Source organism: Quercus robur, chromosome 1, assembly GCF_932294415.1.
Source record: "Quercus robur chromosome 1, dhQueRobu3.1, whole genome shotgun sequence".
NCBI classification, from domain to species: domain Eukaryota; kingdom Viridiplantae; phylum Streptophyta; class Magnoliopsida; order Fagales; family Fagaceae; genus Quercus; species Quercus robur.
This window is the reverse complement of record NC_065534.1, coordinates 2,601,900-2,620,122: the sequence shown is the minus strand read 5'-3', so window position 1 is coordinate 2,620,122 and position 18,223 is coordinate 2,601,900. Positions and strand designations below refer to the sequence as shown.

The 18,223-nt window shown below is 44.1% G+C and overlaps 2 protein-coding genes across 3 annotated transcripts; both read left to right on the top strand.

The window, feature by feature from the left end:
- The first annotated feature begins 98 nt into the window (after positions 1-98).
- LOC126692565 (uncharacterized) lies at positions 99-2,782 on the top strand. The gene is made up of 4 exons (XM_050388208.1): positions 99-1,328; positions 1,406-1,582; positions 1,659-2,062; positions 2,143-2,782. The coding sequence occupies exons 1-4, from the start codon at positions 479-481 to the stop codon at positions 2,686-2,688; spliced, it is 1,977 nt and encodes a 658-aa protein (XP_050244165.1). The 5' UTR covers positions 99-478; the 3' UTR covers positions 2,689-2,782.
- A 7,787-nt stretch (positions 2,783-10,569) lies between these two features.
- On the top strand, positions 10,570-14,643 carry LOC126715642 (uncharacterized). 2 transcript variants are annotated; one of them, XM_050416370.1, is made up of 4 exons: positions 10,570-10,902; positions 11,015-11,406; positions 12,867-12,891; positions 13,918-14,643. In XM_050416370.1, exons 1-4 carry the CDS (start codon positions 10,785-10,787, stop codon positions 14,352-14,354), a joined length of 972 nt encoding a protein of 323 aa, XP_050272327.1. In that variant the 5' UTR covers positions 10,570-10,784; the 3' UTR covers positions 14,355-14,643. The 2 variants fall into 2 exon arrangements, with proteins under 2 accessions (XP_050272327.1, XP_050272319.1); XM_050416362.1 differs by having other exon boundaries at positions 10,578-10,902; positions 12,867-12,909.
- The last annotated feature ends 3,580 nt before the right edge of the window (positions 14,644-18,223 follow it).

Genomic DNA, 18,223 nt, shown 5'->3' with positions numbered 1-18,223 from the left:
CGCTCTTGTCCGTTATGTACCGTCACGCTGGCCAGCATAATTTTATCCTCATCATTTGCCCCCTACTCCATAACTCCGTCACCCTCTGTATTGACGGGCTATGGAGTTTGTTTTTCAAAAGAGGCAGAAACATCGTTTGCGTGGATCTGAGCATTTAATGCCTTGGACAGGTGGCTCGTTCCCATTGGCCTCACTTCTGACGAGATGTCGCTTCGTCTTCCGCGCCATTTTTTCCATATATAAACAGCGTTTCCAGTCACTTTTTTCACTATTTCATCCTTGCTGAACTTGTGGAGAGACAGACCGTCGATCACCTTCCGTCAGCTTTAACTTCCGTCAGCTTATCCGTTGCTGTAGCCGTCCAGAGGGCTTCCATACCGGTAAGTTTTCATCCTCTCTCCTTCTCTTTATTTTTGCCTCATTAGTGAGGCCGTCAGCCTAGGTACTTAGTTTGAACCCGTCACTTGTAGGTAGTCAGATGTCGAGTGACGCGTCTTGTGACGAGTCGTCAGTCCGCGAAGGAGCGGGCTACGACGAGACCTTTGGCTCCGGAAACGAGTCGGACTTCTCCCTCCCGTCAGAGAGAGAGTCGTCAGCCCAATCTCCTGACGGCAATGAGAGTTTTGCTGAGGGAGAAGATGAGGGAAGAGGGGATGAAAATGACGGGGGTGGAATGGATATTGACGGAGGAAATAGTGACGGGGAGGAGAGATCCAGTGAAGGAACCTCGGAGGGTACCGTAGATAACCGTCCCTTCATTCTTCCTGAGGATTGGGCCGTCAACAGATTTTTGCCTGGGATGAGTGGTAAAGTTTTTAGGGAGTTACGGATCCGTTATCAGATCCCAGACCACATCCCCCTCCGTCTCCCTAGAGAGGGTGAGAGGTGTTACTCCGGGCGGACAGCGGACGTTGGCATGTATGACGCCATGTTTGCTGCCGGCCTGAGGTTACCGTTGACGGCTCTTCACCGTCAACTAGCTGACTTCCTTGGAATATCCGTCACCCAGGTTGCCCCAAACGCCTGGAGGACTTTTATAGGAGCTGAAATCCTGTGGGGCAGCTTTAGTGGAGGGCACCGTCAGCTTACACTCGGAGAATTTTTTTATTGCTATAGGCCTCATCACATTGCCTCGTCTAAGGGGACTTATCATTTTAATGCCCGAGAGAAAGGGCTACGGTTAGTGTCAGATATGCCTGACTCAAATAGGAACTGGAAGAGTAGGTATTTTTTCGTTGAGGGGACGGACTGGGTGTGCCGTCAGGAGGAGTGGGCGACGATGCCCAGTGGTTACTTTGACAATACCTGGGCCTTTGTCAAGGATTCAGGTTAATCCCGTCACCCATGAGGCTCGTGCGTTTTTTGAAGTGACGGTGCTAACACTTGTTATTTTTTCTTTTTCCAGCTTATACCCGTCCGCATATAACTGACGAGCAGGAGGAGTTCATCCATCGGATTCTAGAAATTCCTTTGGAGGACCGTAAGTGCAGGGATTTGATTACCCTTGACACCCTCCATCTATACTGTGGGGGCCCAAATCCGTCAGCGGAAGCTCGTAGGTTGGAGGAGTTTGCGCGACGTCGTAAGTAGACTTTTATTTTTCCGTCAGTTTCATTATTTCCGTCACTTTTCCTAAAGTGTTTTCTTTTGTGTTGTAGAGATGGATTCTGCGAAGCAAAGGATACGGGCTGCCGCAGCTCGTCAGAAGGAGGAGAGGAAGGCCAAGGAAGCAGGGGGGGAGGCCTCGTCAACCCCCACGGCCGTCGCCAAAGTGGCGAAGAGGAAACCTGACGGGAGTGACGGCCGTCCCTCAAAAAAGCCTGCCGTCACTCCGTCAGTCGAACCATTGAAGGAAAAGTCCCCTCCGACGTCTGGCCATGGTGCGGGAAAGGGGGTGATGACTTCTGCTGGTCCCGTCACTGAGGGTCCGTGCCGTCTCCTAACCCACAAAGAATATGCCGTCGGGGAGGTTGAGTCCCTGATAAAACCAACGGACATGGAGCCCTGTGATCAAGTAGGGACGGAGGATTTAGGGGCGTCGGCCCTCTTTGATCTCTCCAGGGTAAGTTTCTCACATTTTTGGGTTGAACATACCGTATCTTGTTTTGGCGTACTTTTTATCTGACGGAAATGCTCTTTCAGGCCTTGGTTCGTGTCAAAGCCCTCCGTGACCGTTGCGTGGCGAAGGAGGGGGTCGTCAGTCGAGTTCGCAGCCATAACAAGAACTTGCTGAATCAGCAGGCTCAGTATAAGGAAGCCGTCCGTCTTCTTAACCAGGAGCTGCAGGAAGTCAAGGAGAAACTGACGACGATCAGTGGCGAGAACGTCAAGCTCCAAGGAGAGGTGACGGCTCTGGAGGAGAAGTTACAGACGGCGGGAGCTGACGCGATTGGACACTTCAAAACGTCGCAGTCATTTATTGACTCATGTGGTCAATATTACGGCACTGGGTTCGATGACTGCCTTCGACAGGTCGCGTCGGCCTTCCCAGAGCTGGACTTATCTGGGATTTCAATGGATGATGGAGACGACGTCTCTCTTCAGCCAGAACCCACTCCGGAGCGTGACGGCTCGGTAGTCCTGGCTCAGCCTGCTGCTAATCCTACAGCTTCAGATTCTCCAACCGTTATCGTGGATGTTGAAGATCATCAGGCTGACGGAAATCCTGCTGACGCTCCTCCTGCTTAACCATGGCTATGTAAAAATTTTTTGAAAATAGTTGTAATCTTTAGACGGTTTTTTGGAGAACAGTTGTAATTTTTTAAACAGTTGTAGTTTTTAAACAGTTGTAATTGTAGTTTTAAACAATTGTAATGTTTAAGTGCCCTTGACGTTTATGCATAGTTGCGCGTATTTCATTTCCGTCGCTTTTATCTCTATCTCAGACAAATGTTGGAAATTCCCGTCTGCTTTTAATACGTCGGCTTTTTAAACTGTTTGAATACCTCGTCAGCTTTGAGACCGTCAGTTTACAAGTGTTATCTTTTGACATCCTTGTTGGTCCGTCAGTTTTGAGGACCTTGCCTCAAAGATGGTTATTCCACCTTATCGGACCGTCAGCCCTTAGGCTGTTAGTCTTTTTTGGGCCGTCACCTTCTTGGCCTTGGCCCTGATGTCGTTTGACATCCTTTTGGTCCGTCAGTTTTGAGGACTTTGTCCCTACGATTGTTACTCTATCTTGTTTGACCGTCAGTCTTTTGGCTTTTAGCCTTTTTGGGCCGTCACCTTCTTGGCCTTGGCCTTGATGTCATTTGACATCGTTTTAGCCCGTCAGCTTTTTAGGTGTTGATGTCTTTTGACATCTTTGTTGATCCGTCGGCTTTTTAGCCTTTTCGGACCATTGTTCTCTTGGCTTTTTTAGCCTTGATGCCTTGACATCTTTCATTAATCCGTCAACTATTAAGGCCTGGGCCCTGTGATGGTTACTCCATCTTATTGGACCGTCGGCTTTTTCTTTAGTCCGTGTGTTATGGACTTTGTCGTTTTTTGGGCTGCAAACTTAGTGGTCCGTCGGAAGGAAAATACACTTCAGCAATTTCTGAATAAAACTCCTCTTATTGCCATGCATTTAAATAAAAGTAATTAAAACCAAATCCTGCCCTTTGGGCTAAAAAAGTTGTTGCGAAAAAACTAAAATAAACGATAAATCTGAGGAGTTAAACTATAATTTGCTGAAAATATAAAAGGAGTTGGTCTTCATGCTGCTGCTCCTATTGGTAGTATTTCCGTAGGTGCTCGGTGTTCCACGGATGTGGTAGTTTCTGTCCCTCCAATGTTTCAAGGTGGTAAGTACCTTTTCTCTGCCACGACGAAACTCGGTAAGGACCTTCCCAATTGGGGCCGAGCTTCCCTTGGGTAGGGTCCCTAGCGGCGCCCATGACTTTTCTAAGAACAAGGTCTCCGACTTGGAAGTCTCTGTGTCGGACCCGAGAGTTGTAGCATTTGGCCATGCGATCCTGGTACCTAGCGAGCCTTTGTTCTGCTGCTGCCCTGATCTCGTCCACTAGGTCGAGCTGTAGTCGCATAGCCTCGTCGTTTCTGCTCTCATCGTGGTTGTGTACCCTGTAGCTTGCGAGTCCAACTTCGGCCGGGATGACTGCTTCGCTTCCGTACGTCAGGCGGAACGGAGTCTCTCCTGTGGGTGTTCTTGCCGTCGTTCTGTATGCCCATAGTACACTTGGCAATTCTTCGGGCCATATACCTTTTGCCCCCTCGAGCCGAGTCTTGATGATCTTTAGCAAGGATCGGTTCGTGACTTCGACCTGTCCATTAGCTTGAGGGTGGGCGGGGGAGGAGTAGTGGTTCTTTATTCCCAACTGTGAGCAAAAGTCCCGGAAGTGATCGTTGTCGAACTGTCTCCCGTTATCCGAGACAAAGACTCTAGGAATGCCAAACCTGCATACGATGCATCTCCAGACGAAGCTCCGAACGTTTTTCTCCGTAATCGTGGCTAAAGCTTCGGCTTCCACCCATTTCGTGAAATAGTCGATGCCTACTACCAGGAATTTCAGCTGCCGTATAGCTGTAGGGAATGGTCCCATAATGTCTAATCCCCATTGTGCGAACGGCCATGGGGCTGTCATTGGGGTCAGCTCTTCGGTCGGTTGTCTGATGATATTGCTGAACCGTTGGCATTTGTCGCAGGTCCTGACATAGGCTTCGGCGTCCTTCTGCATGGTGGGCCAATAATACCCTGCTCGTACAAGCTTGTGTACCAATGATCTGGACCCTGAGTGGTTTCCGCAGATTCCTTCATGTACTTCTCTCATGATGTAGTCTGCTTCTTCCGTACCCAAGCACCTTAGATACGGTCGGGAGAAACCTCTCTTGTATAGGACGTCTTTTATCAGGACGAACCTTGCCGCCTGGACTTTAAGTTTCCTTGCGGCGTCCTTCTCGTCTGGTAAGACCCCGTCTTTTAAGTACGAAACTAACGGTGCTGCCCAGCTGCTGTCAGAACATATTTCCTGCATGTTGCCGAGATCTATTAGCGGGGAAAGCTGTACAAAAGAGAGTACATTACCAGGGATGACCATTTGCTCAGCTGAAGCGGCCTTCGCAAGACGGTCGGCTCTCTGATTTTCTTCTCTGGGAATCTGGACGACTTTGGCTTCTAGGTCTCCCACCCTTGTCTTTACTTCGCCAAGGTACCTTTTCATCTTTTCGCCCTTGCAATCGTAGTCTCCGTTTATTTGGTTAGTGATGACCTGTGAGTCGCAGTAGATGACTACCCTGGCGGCTCCTGCTGCTTTGGCAAGGTCAAGTCCTGCTATCAGAGCCTCATACTCTGATTCATTGTTGGTGGCAGGGAAGTCGAAACGGACCATACATTCGATGGTGTCTCCTTCGGGCGACAGCAGCACGATGCCGGCCCCTGCGGCTTGTCTGTTGGACGATCCGTCCGTATACATGCTCCATTGAGGGGACTCTGCTGCCCCCTCATCTTCCCCATGGGTGAACTCAGCTATAAAGTCGGCGACGATCTGTCCCTTGATGGCGGTCCGCGGGCGATATTGAATGTCAAATTCGCTTAGTTCTATGGCCCAGAGTGCTAATCGTCCTGCCGTCTCAGGGCTGCTCATCGCCCGTCGTAGGGGCTTGTCCGTTAGGACGTTTATAGTATGAGCTTGGAAGTATGGCTTGAGCTTACGGGCTGCCGTAATCAATGCGAAGGCAAGTTTCTCCATGGGCGGGTATCTCTCTTCGGCACCGTGAAGCGCTCGGCTTGCGTAGTACACGGGTTTCTGCACCTTCTCTTCCTCTCTGACCAAGGCCGCGCTAACGGCTGCGGGGGAGACGGCTAGATAGAGGAAAAGTTCCTCTCCTGGCTGCGACGGGCTTAGCAGTGGTGGGGAGGAGAGGTAAGCCTTCAATCTTTCGAACGCTTGTTGGCACTCGTCAGTCCATTCGAAGGATTTCTTCAATGTTCGGAAGAAGGGCAAGCATTTGTCCGTCGCCCTTGACACGAACCTATTCAGTGCCGCTATCTTTCCATTGAGGCTTTGCACCTCCTTCACACTTCTTGGTGGTGCCATATCCATAATGGCCCGGATCTTGTCCGGGTTTGCCTCGATCCCTCTTTGAGACACCATGAATCCCAAGAACTTTCCTGCCGTCACTCCAAAGGCACATTTCCCCGGATTGAGTTTCATGTTGTAAGAGCGAAGGGTGTCGAATGTTTCTTTGAGATCTCCTAAATGATCTTCCTCCCTTCGGCTTTTGACTAGCATGTCGTCTACATAGACCTGGACATTCCTCCCAATTTGTTGCGCGAACATTTTGTTCATGAGCCTTTGGTATGTTGCGCCCGCGTTCTTCAGGCCGAAGGGCATGACCTTGTAGCAGAATAGGCCTTGGCTGGTCACGAACGACGTTTTCTCCTGGTCGGCTTCGTGCATCCGGATTTGGTTGTATCCTGAGAAAGCGTCCATGAAGCTCAGCAACCGATGTTGGGCCGTAGAGTCTACTAGGACATCGACCCTGGGGAGGGGGTAGCTGTCCTTGGGGCAGGCCTTGTTAAGGTCGGTGAAGTCCACACACATTCGCCATTTTCCGCTCGCTTTCTTCACCATCACTACATTTGCTAACCAGTCGGGATAGTACACTTCCCTGATGAAGTTTGCATCCCGTAGTTTTCTGACTTCCTCTGCTATGGCTCGGTCCCGCTCCGGGGCAAACACCCTCTTCTTTTGTCTGACGGGTGAAAAGGCGGGCGACACATTCAGCTTATGCACCATGATTGAAGGATCTATTCCTGGCATATCTTCATGACCCCATGCGAATACGTCTTGGTTTTGCCTAAGGAATGTTATGAGCTCTTGACGGGTCGTGGTGTTAGCGAGTGTTCCAATTCTGGTCGTTCGGCCAGGATCGGAACTGTCAAGGGGTATCTCTTCTAGCTTCTCAACCGGCTCCGTTACCGTCCGGTGCTCTTCTATACTTAAAGTCTGAACCTGATCCTCCATTTCCACCATGGCTATGTAACATTCGCGCGCGGCCATCTGATTCCCGCGCAACTCCCCTACTCCGTAGTCAGTTGGGAACTTAATCATCAGGTGGTAGGTGGAGGTTACTGCCTTCCATGAGTTGAGCGTGGGTCGCCCGAGGATAGCGTTGTAGGCTGATGAGCAGTCAACAACCAAGAATGTCACGTCCCTGGCTATCTGTTGGGGGTAATCACCCACAACTACGGATAAGGTAACTGCGCCCAGTGGGAATACTCGGCTCCCACCGAAGCCGACAAGCGGGGCATTTGTCGGGATCAGTCGCCCCCTGTCGATCCTCATCTGCTGGAACGCGGTGTAGTATAAGATATCTGCTGAACTGCCGTTGTCGACGAGCACCCGGTGCATATTGTAATCTCCTACACGCAAGCTGACGACGAGTGCGTCGTCATGGGGATGGTGAAGGCGTCGTGCGTCTTCTTCTGAGAATCCGATCACGGGACCTTCTCTTCTTGCTATCTTCGGCACGGCTCCCGTCAGTTGAACATTCTGTATCAGCCGGAGATAGGTCTTACGGGCCTTCTTGGATGACCCGGCAGCGGTTATCCCTCCTACGATCATCCTTATATCCCCAATTGGGGGCCTTGGTCGCTCATTGTCCCGTCGGGGGTGCTGGTCTTGTGCGGGGGGATCCGCCCTCTCCTTGCTAACGAATCTCTGCAGCTTTCCTTGTCTAATAAGGGCTTCAATCTGCTGCTTGAGGTCATAGCAATCTGCTGTGTCGTGGCCGTGGTCGCGGTGGAATCGGCAGTACTTATCTCGTGAACGTTTGTTGGGGTCACTCTTCAGCTTCCCTGGGAACGTCAACGATTCCTCGTCCTTGATCTGCATAAGGACTTGATCTATCGGGGCTGTTAGCGGAGTGAAGCTTGTGAACCTTCCCCCCAGGGGCTTAGGGCGTCTTTCGTCCCTTCGGTCCGCGGTTCTTGCCTTTTTTCGGCTTTGGTCCTGCCGACCGTCTTCCTGCCGTTCTCTTTTTCTAGGCCTCTCTTCCCGAGCTAAAAGTGCATCTTCAGCGTTCATATATTTTGTGGCACGATAAAGTACTTCTGACATGGTTTTTGGGTCGTTTTTGTATATGGAAAACAAAAACTTGCCCTTCTTCAAACCATTCGTAAATGCCGCGACAAGTATCTTGTCGTCCGCTTCGTCGATTGAGAGCGCCTCTTTATTGAAACGGGAGATGTAGGCTCTTAGAGTTTCGTCTTCTCGCTGCTTCATACTCATCAAGCAAGCCGTAGACTTCTTGTACCGATGGCCTCCAATAAAGTGTGCGGTAAACTGAGCGCTGAGTTCCTTGAAGGTGCTGATGGAGTTTGGGGTCAGTCGACTGAACCAAATTCTTGCCGCGCCCTTTAGCGTTGTAGGGAAGGCCCTACACATGATGGCGTCCGCTACTCCTTGAAGGTGCATTAGGGTTTTGAAGGTCTCCAGGTGGTCCAGTGGGTCCTTGACCCCGTCATAACTGTCTATCTGCGGCATGCGGAACTTGCTCGGCAACGGGTAGGAGTTGACGGTTGTGGTGAACGGTGAGTCCGTTCGGTTGACAAGATCGTCAAGGTCGCTCGATACTCGTCCCTTGAGAGCATTCATCATAACCTCCATTTGTTCCTTCATGGCTTGCATCTCTGCGAGGACGAGGGGCGGAGTGGTTTCCGCGAGGGAGGGGATACTCGTGTTCTGTCGTTCAGGTTTGCTCGGGGCGTTGCTGGCCTGGGGTCCTTCCTGGTTTCTCCTGTCAGCGCTGGTTCCTTCCTGCTCTGCTCCTTGGTTATTGGGAGCTGCATTCTTCTGTCTCAGTTGCTCTTCTAGGTCGTGATTTTGCTTTGTGAGGCGCTCTACGGCGGCGGCGAGCGTTCTCACTTGTCTTTCAAGCGCGGTTGTAGGGGTTTCTTCTTCCTGAATGTCGTTGTTGGTCGCCATTGAGCGAGTGAGTACCATGTAACTCTCTTGTCTTGAAAGCGAGAACGTGCTAAAGCGTTCCCCACAGACGGCGCCAACTGATGGTACCGAAAACAATACCACCAATGAGTCACACGTTCCTCGTACGATCACTAATGGCACCTGCACAACGAAAAAGAATAACCTAGCGGGGAGTACCGGTGTGGTACCGGCCAAGTACCCTCTGAAGGTCAAATTAGAATTATTCTCACTGCTCTAGAGTGCTAGAGAGGGTAAATTACGCGTACCTTGGTTTGTGAGGGTGCTTGGGTTTTTATAGTAGAGAGGGCTGACCCTCTTTTCCTTGGAGTAGAAGTCTTTTCCTTATCGGAGTCTTCCTGGGCGTATTTTACGGGATCCTTTCCATATAGGAGTCCTTAGGTTCCATGAAACGTGGGGAGCAAGTTATTTATTTGTACATGTAAATGTGTAGAATAGGCGTTTCATAGACTGACGCCGTCAGTCTATGCATCCCGTCAGTCTACACATATCCTATGACCTTCAGGACGTTCGTCTTTGTGTCCTTTTGCCTTAGGTCACCGTCAGCCTAGAAGGTATGCTGACGGCAATAACGTCTCGTCACCATTGCAAGGCATTCACCGTCTCCTTTGTTAAGTATGTGCCGTCAGTCTCTTTTTAGGTCTTCACCGTCGCTCTTGTCCGTTATGTACCGTCACGCTGGCCAGCATAATTTTATCCTCATCAAATACCATAAGATGTCAACTAATTGAACTATGGCCAGAACAATATAACTTTAGCTGGTTTGAGGGAAAAATAAATTGTTCAAGCATTTTTCACTTTTGTATATTTTTTCTTTGTTTGATGGTACCCTAGCCACCACCATCACATTGGCTAAGTAGAAATTTAGATTTGAGCGGTCAAATTAAAATATGAGAGTATAGTCTTTATTATTATTATTATTATTCTTCTTCCAAGAAAAATATCATAAAAAGTTAATAGTTTAGAGACCAGACCAGAAAAAAAAAAAAAAGAAAAAAAAAACAGTGGTGTTATGTGTATATATTATACATTGATAAAGTGTCTTATAAACCATTCACAGTTAAAATAAAGATATTAGGCGGTAATGACATTTTTTATTTGTTTGAAAGTTTGAAAATTGTAGAAAGAGAATTAGAACCTTAAATCTTTTATTTAAAAACATTAAAAATGTCAATTGAACTACAAGTCTATTGAGTAATTATATATTTTTTTTTATTGGTATCTCATCCTATCAACAAAACAACCTCTTCAAAATAAATAAAAATTTGAAAAAAGGACGTTAAGAAGTATAAAAGGTTAGTTGAACTTGGAGTTTTGGCAAAGAAGAACCATAAAACGACCCTTTCACACAAGGAAACGAGGGATAAATAGTTAAATACCCAATTCCCTCCTCTCTCTCTCGCTCTATCTCCTTCATTCTCTCAAATCAAATCCCTTTTTGGTATTATTGTAGTAGTATTTAATCTTATTGTGCCCTATGATAAACTAACGCTAAATAAATATGAAAATTTTGTGACAACTTCTTGTGTTTATATATTTTTATAATTTTTGCTACAATAAAAATACTCTCTTTTCTTTCATCCTCAAAAAAGAAAAGAAAAAAAGTTGTTTTTTTGTTTTTGAAAAACAATAAAGATACTTCTTGTGTTTATATAATTTCTTCACGCACAAAAAATAAAAATAAAAAATAACAAAAAAATAGTTCCTTGCTGTCGCTGTCTACTTCTTCCAAGTTCTAAAAGCTCCTCATCCTCCTCCTCCTCCTCCTCTGAACTCGAAACTCCAAACTCAGTTCCCATCCAATCACATCTCTCCACGTAATCAAACGGTGGGGTCCCAATGGCGAACAACACGAAAGAAGAACCGAAGTCAGCTCCTCAGTCAGATCGGTGGTACAACCTCACCTTAGGCCCTTCCTTCAAAAACGAATCCTCCAACAAATTCTGCACCCTACGTTGTAAGTCCCATAAAACCCACCCCCTAACTCTACGCTCTGTTTGGTTTAATCAAAATTGAAACAAAAAACTGATTTTTCTTTGTATTTTTTTTTTGGGGGTTTGATATTGTAGATGAATTTAAACCGGCTTCGATCGATAAAACGAAGGCGGGATCGCTACACAAGACGAAGGAGAATAGGGTTTCGGTCGAATTTCACAACAACCAATTGGGAAAACCCAAAGTCACTTTCGAAGGTAGCAGCGAGGAGTACAAAGAAAACGACGCCGTTTTGTTCTTCGACGGCGAGTCTTTCCGTCTTGAGCGCCTTCACCGTGCCGTCAAGCAGCTCCGCCACCTCCGCAAGCCCGGTGAATCTGCCGCCGCCGCCGCTGCCGCTGCATCGTCGGCGCCCCCTGCTGCGGCAGCTGCGGTAGAGCCGCGGTTGTCTCCGGTTGCCAAGGGCGGTGCCAAGCCTTCGCAGCCACAGGCCCATTTGAGTAAACCCGCATTTCAAGCTGTGCCGGTGAGTTTTTAAGATTGAATTTTGCATTAAGATTTAATTTTGAGCTATTGCAAACACAATGTATAATGTGTGTGATTTAGTTATTAGGAATGTGTGAATGAATCACACCCAATTTTACGATGTAACTTGTAACTCTTTTGAGGTACAAGTGAATTGCGATGGAAGTGTTGGTTGTGAAAAGCTATCTATGGAACCTTAATAAATCTAGGGATATACCCAATTTCATAACATGCTGAAGTGGTTGACTGTGAGTGGTGGACACTTTCTGGCTTCTTTCCACTACTTTTCACATGGACCCACCAATTTCTTTCTGCCAATTATAATTGACCACTTCAATAAGTTGTGAAATTGAGTGTGTCCCTAGTTTTGTTGAAGATAATAAGGCACATCTTAGTGTAGTAAGGCATTGTTGGGTTGAGTTGAACTTGTCCCAATACAACTTGCTAGAACATTTGGCATATTACATGATCAGAATCAAACTATAATTTTGGTCCCTTTGCATTTGTTAGAGTTCAACTTGTCCCAATACATTTAGTTGTGTCAGTTTTGTACCTCATCTTTCAAAATTTAGTCAATATTATCCTCACAAGTTGACTTGATTAAGGATAAAATTGACTTGATGTTGAAAGTTAAGTACTGATATTGACACAATTAAATGCATAGGGAAGAAATTGAAATTACCCCACGGCTAAGCAACAATACGTGCTGTTGATTACAACTTTGAGAATGGAATATATTATGTAATTTCTTTTAATTCTCAAAGTTAGAATTAAAATCCTATACTTGTACATTGGGGTGTAATAACACATTAAGTTATCAAATAATCCTTTCCGGTTGCAATGAAATTCTTGACCAAATTTTTCATTAAGCAAAGGGAGAAGATTGATTACTATAGAACATGAGGTAGATAGAAAGAAAATAATTATTCTCTTATTCTTTGGTTATCATAATATGATACCGCTGGAGAAAATAGGGCTGGTAATTCTAGGACCAGGTGATTACCTAAATTAGTTAAATGTAGCAATGGAAGCTAACACAAGCCTGACAAAGTCAGACCAAAACCTCATACCTGCTAAGGGCTAACTCTTACTTGAGGAAATATCAATTCTTGGCAACTCCTAAAGCTTGAGACAAAAATGCATGTCCATGGTATTTGTTCATATATTTTTGAATGCCAGTAAAGATTATTTGATACTACGTATTGTTTGGAACTTTTGCGAAGTAACTTAGGCCTTGAGTTGTTTAAAAATTTTTGTAAGCATCTGTAAGTATTTTGTTTCATTGATATTGGAAGTATTTCTCATTGTTAATTAAACCTTAGCAAAGCTTGGGAGTTTTTGTTTAGCTGTGTTTTCATCTGTTTTAGTTCTTTAAAAGAAATAAACAGGAGTTAGAATTGCTAATACACTTTCCCTTCTTGTCTGATGTCTTTAGCTTTTATGTGCTCTGGATTTGTACAGGTTGAGGTGGAACGAATTGATATTGGTGAGCCAGAGAATTCAGGTTTCTGTAATCTGCTTATATTTTCTTCCTGTATATATTTTTTCTAATGTGGCAATGTGTTGCTAGATGTTTTTATTGGTATTTTAAAATCTATTTTAAACCTGGCATATTTTAAGTTGGATTGATTCTCAAAATGATTTGCTACTCTGACAGTCACTGCAGCTTTGAAATTAGATTTTCTATCCTTGCTACCCTTTGGGTTCTTTACTTTTGAGTCAAACTTTGTAGTTTGTTGCATTTGTCCACATTTGCTGCAATGCTATTATCTTTAGTCCATCTGTATGCTTATATTGTTGCTGTTGTTTTAAGTCCGTCCATATGCTTATATTGTTGTCATCTAAAAGCATGGAGAAACTTTGCATTTATCTATTTTTATTTTAAATAAGTTTATTAACTGGTTTGCCACTTCAACATTTTATGTTTAAGTCTACTATCTCAGATTGAGGGTAGTATTTCTGTTGTAGTATTGAAGTGGAATGCTTCACATAATGTTAGAAGTGACTTAAATATGTACAGGTCTGCCTTTGTTATCACTTGCATTTACCAAAATGCTGCTGCTAACTCTTCTTTTCTCTGATTTCATACCTTCAACTTGAGAGACCTTCTAATATTTATAGCAGATCTCTTTCAGAGCCCTTTGATTTAACTTCCTCTCTCTGTTTGTGTACTCATGGAATTTGTTTCTTGTTTTGGGTTGAACAATAGTGTTCTACCCCATGACTAAAATATTTCTAGATGAAAATGAATCTATAACTCTGAAGTTCAAAAGGATCAAAAAAAAAAAAAAAAAAAAGAACCAGTAATTGATGCCTATATTTTTGGCATTTTGTGTAACCAAGAGGCAGTTAAACAGCTACCTATTGGGTTCAGTACGGATCTACAAGCTTCTCCAGCTTATTGATTCATCATTTCTGTTGTCTATGTTGAGGGTGTTTGCTGTAAATTTTTCCCTTTTTATGAGTCTTGTAGAATCACAAAACCATTAATGTAATATTTATGTTATGACAGGTGCAAAACCAGCTGGTAAAAGGACTGTTGATTACCCATCTGATGCACCAAACATTTCTATGTTCTCTCCTGACCCTAAGAATGACGAAGCTGAGGATCATCAAGATATAGATATTGAGGACCTTTTTGGTAGTGCAACACCAGAAGATGAAACTGCTGAAGAAAAAGAAAACACTGGATTTGATATCAATATGTCACGTCATAATGACAGTGATGATGAGATTGCAGATGTAGATGATAGTGGTGATGAAGCGGATAAGGGGCCCAATGCTGCAGAAGCACTTAGAGCCCAGGTCAATGCAGAGGTGAGGGAAGAGCCGACTTCTAGTTCTAGTACTAGTAGCGGAAGTGGGAGCAGCGGGAGCGGAAGTGGTAGTGGGAGTAGCAGCAGTAGTGACACTGAAGCCAGTGATGACGACTCGGTTAACTCCATCTGAGATTCACTGGATACGTACCAGAAGAAGCATGGCTTGCAAATTTAAAATAAGCCATCCTGCTGTTTTGGGAGACATTTTTTTTGACATTTTTTTTGGTTATATAGAGTAAAATCGGTGTGGATCATGTTATAGTATTTCTTCCCCATTAGTGTTACACCTAACAACATCTCATTTGGCAAATGTAATAATGTGTGAATTCTTAAGAAGAGCAGGAAACTTCTCAAAATCTTAAAATGCTCTCAAGATCAGTTATTACATTCAATTGAGCTTGACTCATCTTTTATTTTAATTTTAGTGAGTTCTTAATTTCTCCTCAATTTAAAAAAAAAAAAAAGTTGTTAGAAACTCAATTCTACCTACATTGAATAATTGTGTTTATTTTGACATAAAATATTACGAAATATTTTCATGCGTTTGGTTGGTAGTGAAAATATTCTGAAAACAAATTTGGAATACACTCCTTGACAATGTCATGGTTCTTCTGTCACGGTGATGAGTTGTGTGTGAGGTGGAAAATGGTTTACCCCTCTTGAGGTAAAATTTTACGAATAATTTCAGTGGCACCTAATATCTAAAATTGGGAAGAATATTTCCGGAAAATAGTTTTCTTCAAAACAAAACGATTGAGATTTTACTCAGCTCAATAAAATCCTTTTGTTAAACACTATCGGTAGTAACTTTACTTTAACAAGTTTAAAATGCACCGTTTAAGCCCAATTAAAATTTTAAAAAAAAACCAAAGGGTTTTGTCACCCCATCACGTGGTATTCGGCAAGGTGATCCACTATCCCCATACCTATTCTTGTTTTGCACAGAGGGATTGTCAAACATGTTACAAAAGGCAACTGCAAATTGCCATCTGCGGGGTTTGTTATCATGTAGGGGGGGTGTACGCATCTCTCACCTCCTCTTTGCTGATGACAGTCTTCTGTTCTGTGAGGCAAGGGTCACTGAATGTCAAAATCTCCTAAACATCTTAGCTCAGTATGAACAAGCTTCGGGTCAAGCAATTAATCGGCAAAAGACAACTTTGTTTTTTAGCCGAAATACCCAACCAGAAGTTAAGAATGAAATCCGTGACATGTTAGGAGGCCAAATCATATCGGAGTGTGAGAAATATTTGGGTTTGCCTATGGTGGGAGGAAAGTCTAAGGTTGGTACCTTTCGGGAGATTCATGAAAGGATTGCAAATAAAGTAATGGGGTGGAAGGAGAAGTTTCTTTCCAAGGCAGGGCGAGAGATTTTAATTAAAACAGTGGCTCAGGCTATACCAACTTACTCCATGGGCATATTCAAACTTCCCAAGTCTATTTGTGATAGCATAAACTCAGCATTGTCAAAGTATTGGTGGAGGCAAACCAAAAATGAGAAGAAAGTTCATTGGATTAATTGGGGCAAGCTTTGTAGTCCAAAGAATAGAGGGGGCATGGGCTTCCGTGATCTTAATGCGTTCAATCTTGCTATGCTTGCCAAACAAGCATGGAGGCTTATTCATGAATCACACTCCCTCTTCTATAGGGTATACAAAGCACGATATTTCCCCTCTTGCTCCTTTATGGATGCTGAACTCGGATCAAATCCATCTTATGTTTGGCGTAGTCTGCTCCAAACGAGAGACCTCATCCGGGAGGGTTCAATATGGCAGGTTGGTGATGGGGAGCAGATTGGGATAGAAAGTCATAAGTGGCTGCCTCGCCCGCCATGTTTTCGTCCTGGGGTAGACAAATCCCTCAAGGTGAGTAGTTTACTCAATGCAACCACACGGCAATGGGATCGAGCAAAAATCCAGTCTCTATTCCATGACTCCACGAGAAGTGATATTTTCCACCTAAAGCTTGGTCCGCCTGGGTCACGAGACAAGCTTTGTTGGAATGAGAACAAGAGTAAAACATTCTCGGTCAAAACTGCCTACCAGATCGCTGTGAAGCTCCTGAACCCTCCATCAGGTGAGCACTCTAATGCAAGGCAGGATGTGAGAATGTGGAAGACGTTTTGGTCCCTGAACACCCCTCCTAAGGTCCGTAACTTTCTATGGCGTGCGAGCTCAGACATCCTCCCCACTCGAGTGAATTTACTCCGTCGCAAGATCCAGGTTGATCCACGATGCACCCTGTGTGGACAGCATGATGAGACAACGACTCATATCTTATGGGATTGCCCGTATGCTCGAAATGTTTGGGCCTTGGTGCGTGGGAAGCTGCAGAAGAGTAGATCGGGGGTTTTAAGTTTCTATGAGCTAGCACAAATGATGATGACGCGGCTAACAACCTCAGAGCTGGAGACTTGGGCAATGGTTTCGTGGTCTATATGGAATGCTAGAAACAAGTTCCATTTTGAGCAGGTGCAGACTCTCCTCCTTGTGTGATTTTTAAAGGTGCTTCGTCTTTTCTGGAAGAGTACAAGAGACTTACTGGGGCATTTTCCAACTGATGAGCTCTGTTTGTGGGACTCATCCCCTTTTTTATATTTGTTTGTGTCTCTGTTTTTCTTTTTCTTTTTTTTTCAGAATTCTTTATTTTTTTGGTTTTTTCCTTGAGGTTGATAGCCACTGAGTTGGCTCTTCTAATTGTACAACCTTCAGGTGCTAAAATCGTTGTATTTTTTTTAGACTTAATATACTTCTATCGCTTTACTGTCAAAAAAAAAAAAAATTCCTTTCTTCCTCACAAAATAAAATTACAAAGAGAATAACTTAGGTCCGGAAGTGGCATAAAAGGCCTCATTTACGCCAACCAATTCAGAAATGCCACGTCAACCATTTTAACTTAAATTTAATAAACCTATTACACACAATTAAAACCCATGTAAAACCTCTCTCTTTCCTGTTCTTTCTCTTCAACTTCATCTTCACCAAATTTCAAAATCTCTCTTCCATCGTACCTTTCTGTGAGACACCCATGGTTGAATCTCCATGCCACCGAATCCCACACCACCACTACTGGCGGTGCTTGCCGTTGTGGCCTTCTCCTATCTTAAGGTTCTCTCTGATTTCTCATTCTCTCTAGCCCAAATCCAGCTATGGCAGAGTTTATGCTTGCACCAACTCCACCATCGCTGGCAGTGCTTCTCACCTGCTTCACCACCACTGGTGACAATACTACAACAATTTATTGCTTGGGTTTGGCTTTCATTTTAATTTTAACGTTAATTTTTGGACTGCACAGACGATGTTTGTGAAAATGTCTGTTAGAAACTTTAAAGTTATTATAAATATAGGCATGGGGTGGTTTGCTAATTTATTGTTGTTTTGGTATGTGGGGTTTCCCCTCTGTTTGGGTTCCTTTTGTTTGCTTTTGAAATTTTAAAAGTTAGTGATTTATTGCAAGCTCATTGATTTTTGTTTGTGTTTTTCATGTCATTCTAAGAAGGCATTTGGATAGGAATTATAATTCCTGCGTTTGCCTTTTCATAAGACATGGACAGTGCAATCAGACAAATGCACAATGATTTCATTAATAAACAGTAATCAGAATTTTTTTTTTAATTTTCAATTTTTAACAAAATAAGTGATATTCAAATACACTAAATTGGATAGAAAATTTTCTCAAAAAAAAATATATCGTAAACCGGGTACCACTTAGGCTACAAGGCCTAGTGGTAAAATCTGATGAGAAATTAATATATAGGTATTTTCTTACGTGAATTGTATATGATTCTCTTTATAATCGTTGAAATTTATAAATTATTTATCTTAGATACTAGCTTAAATTCCTTAATGTCAAATGCATGTGATTGGTCTTTTTTACTGTATTGTTGCAGGTTTCAATATCCTTTGCTAAAAGGTTTCAATTTCCTTTGAACAAGAAAGATGGAGGTTTTATGTGGGTTGTAATTATGTGTAATAGGTGTATTAAATTTAAGTTTGATGG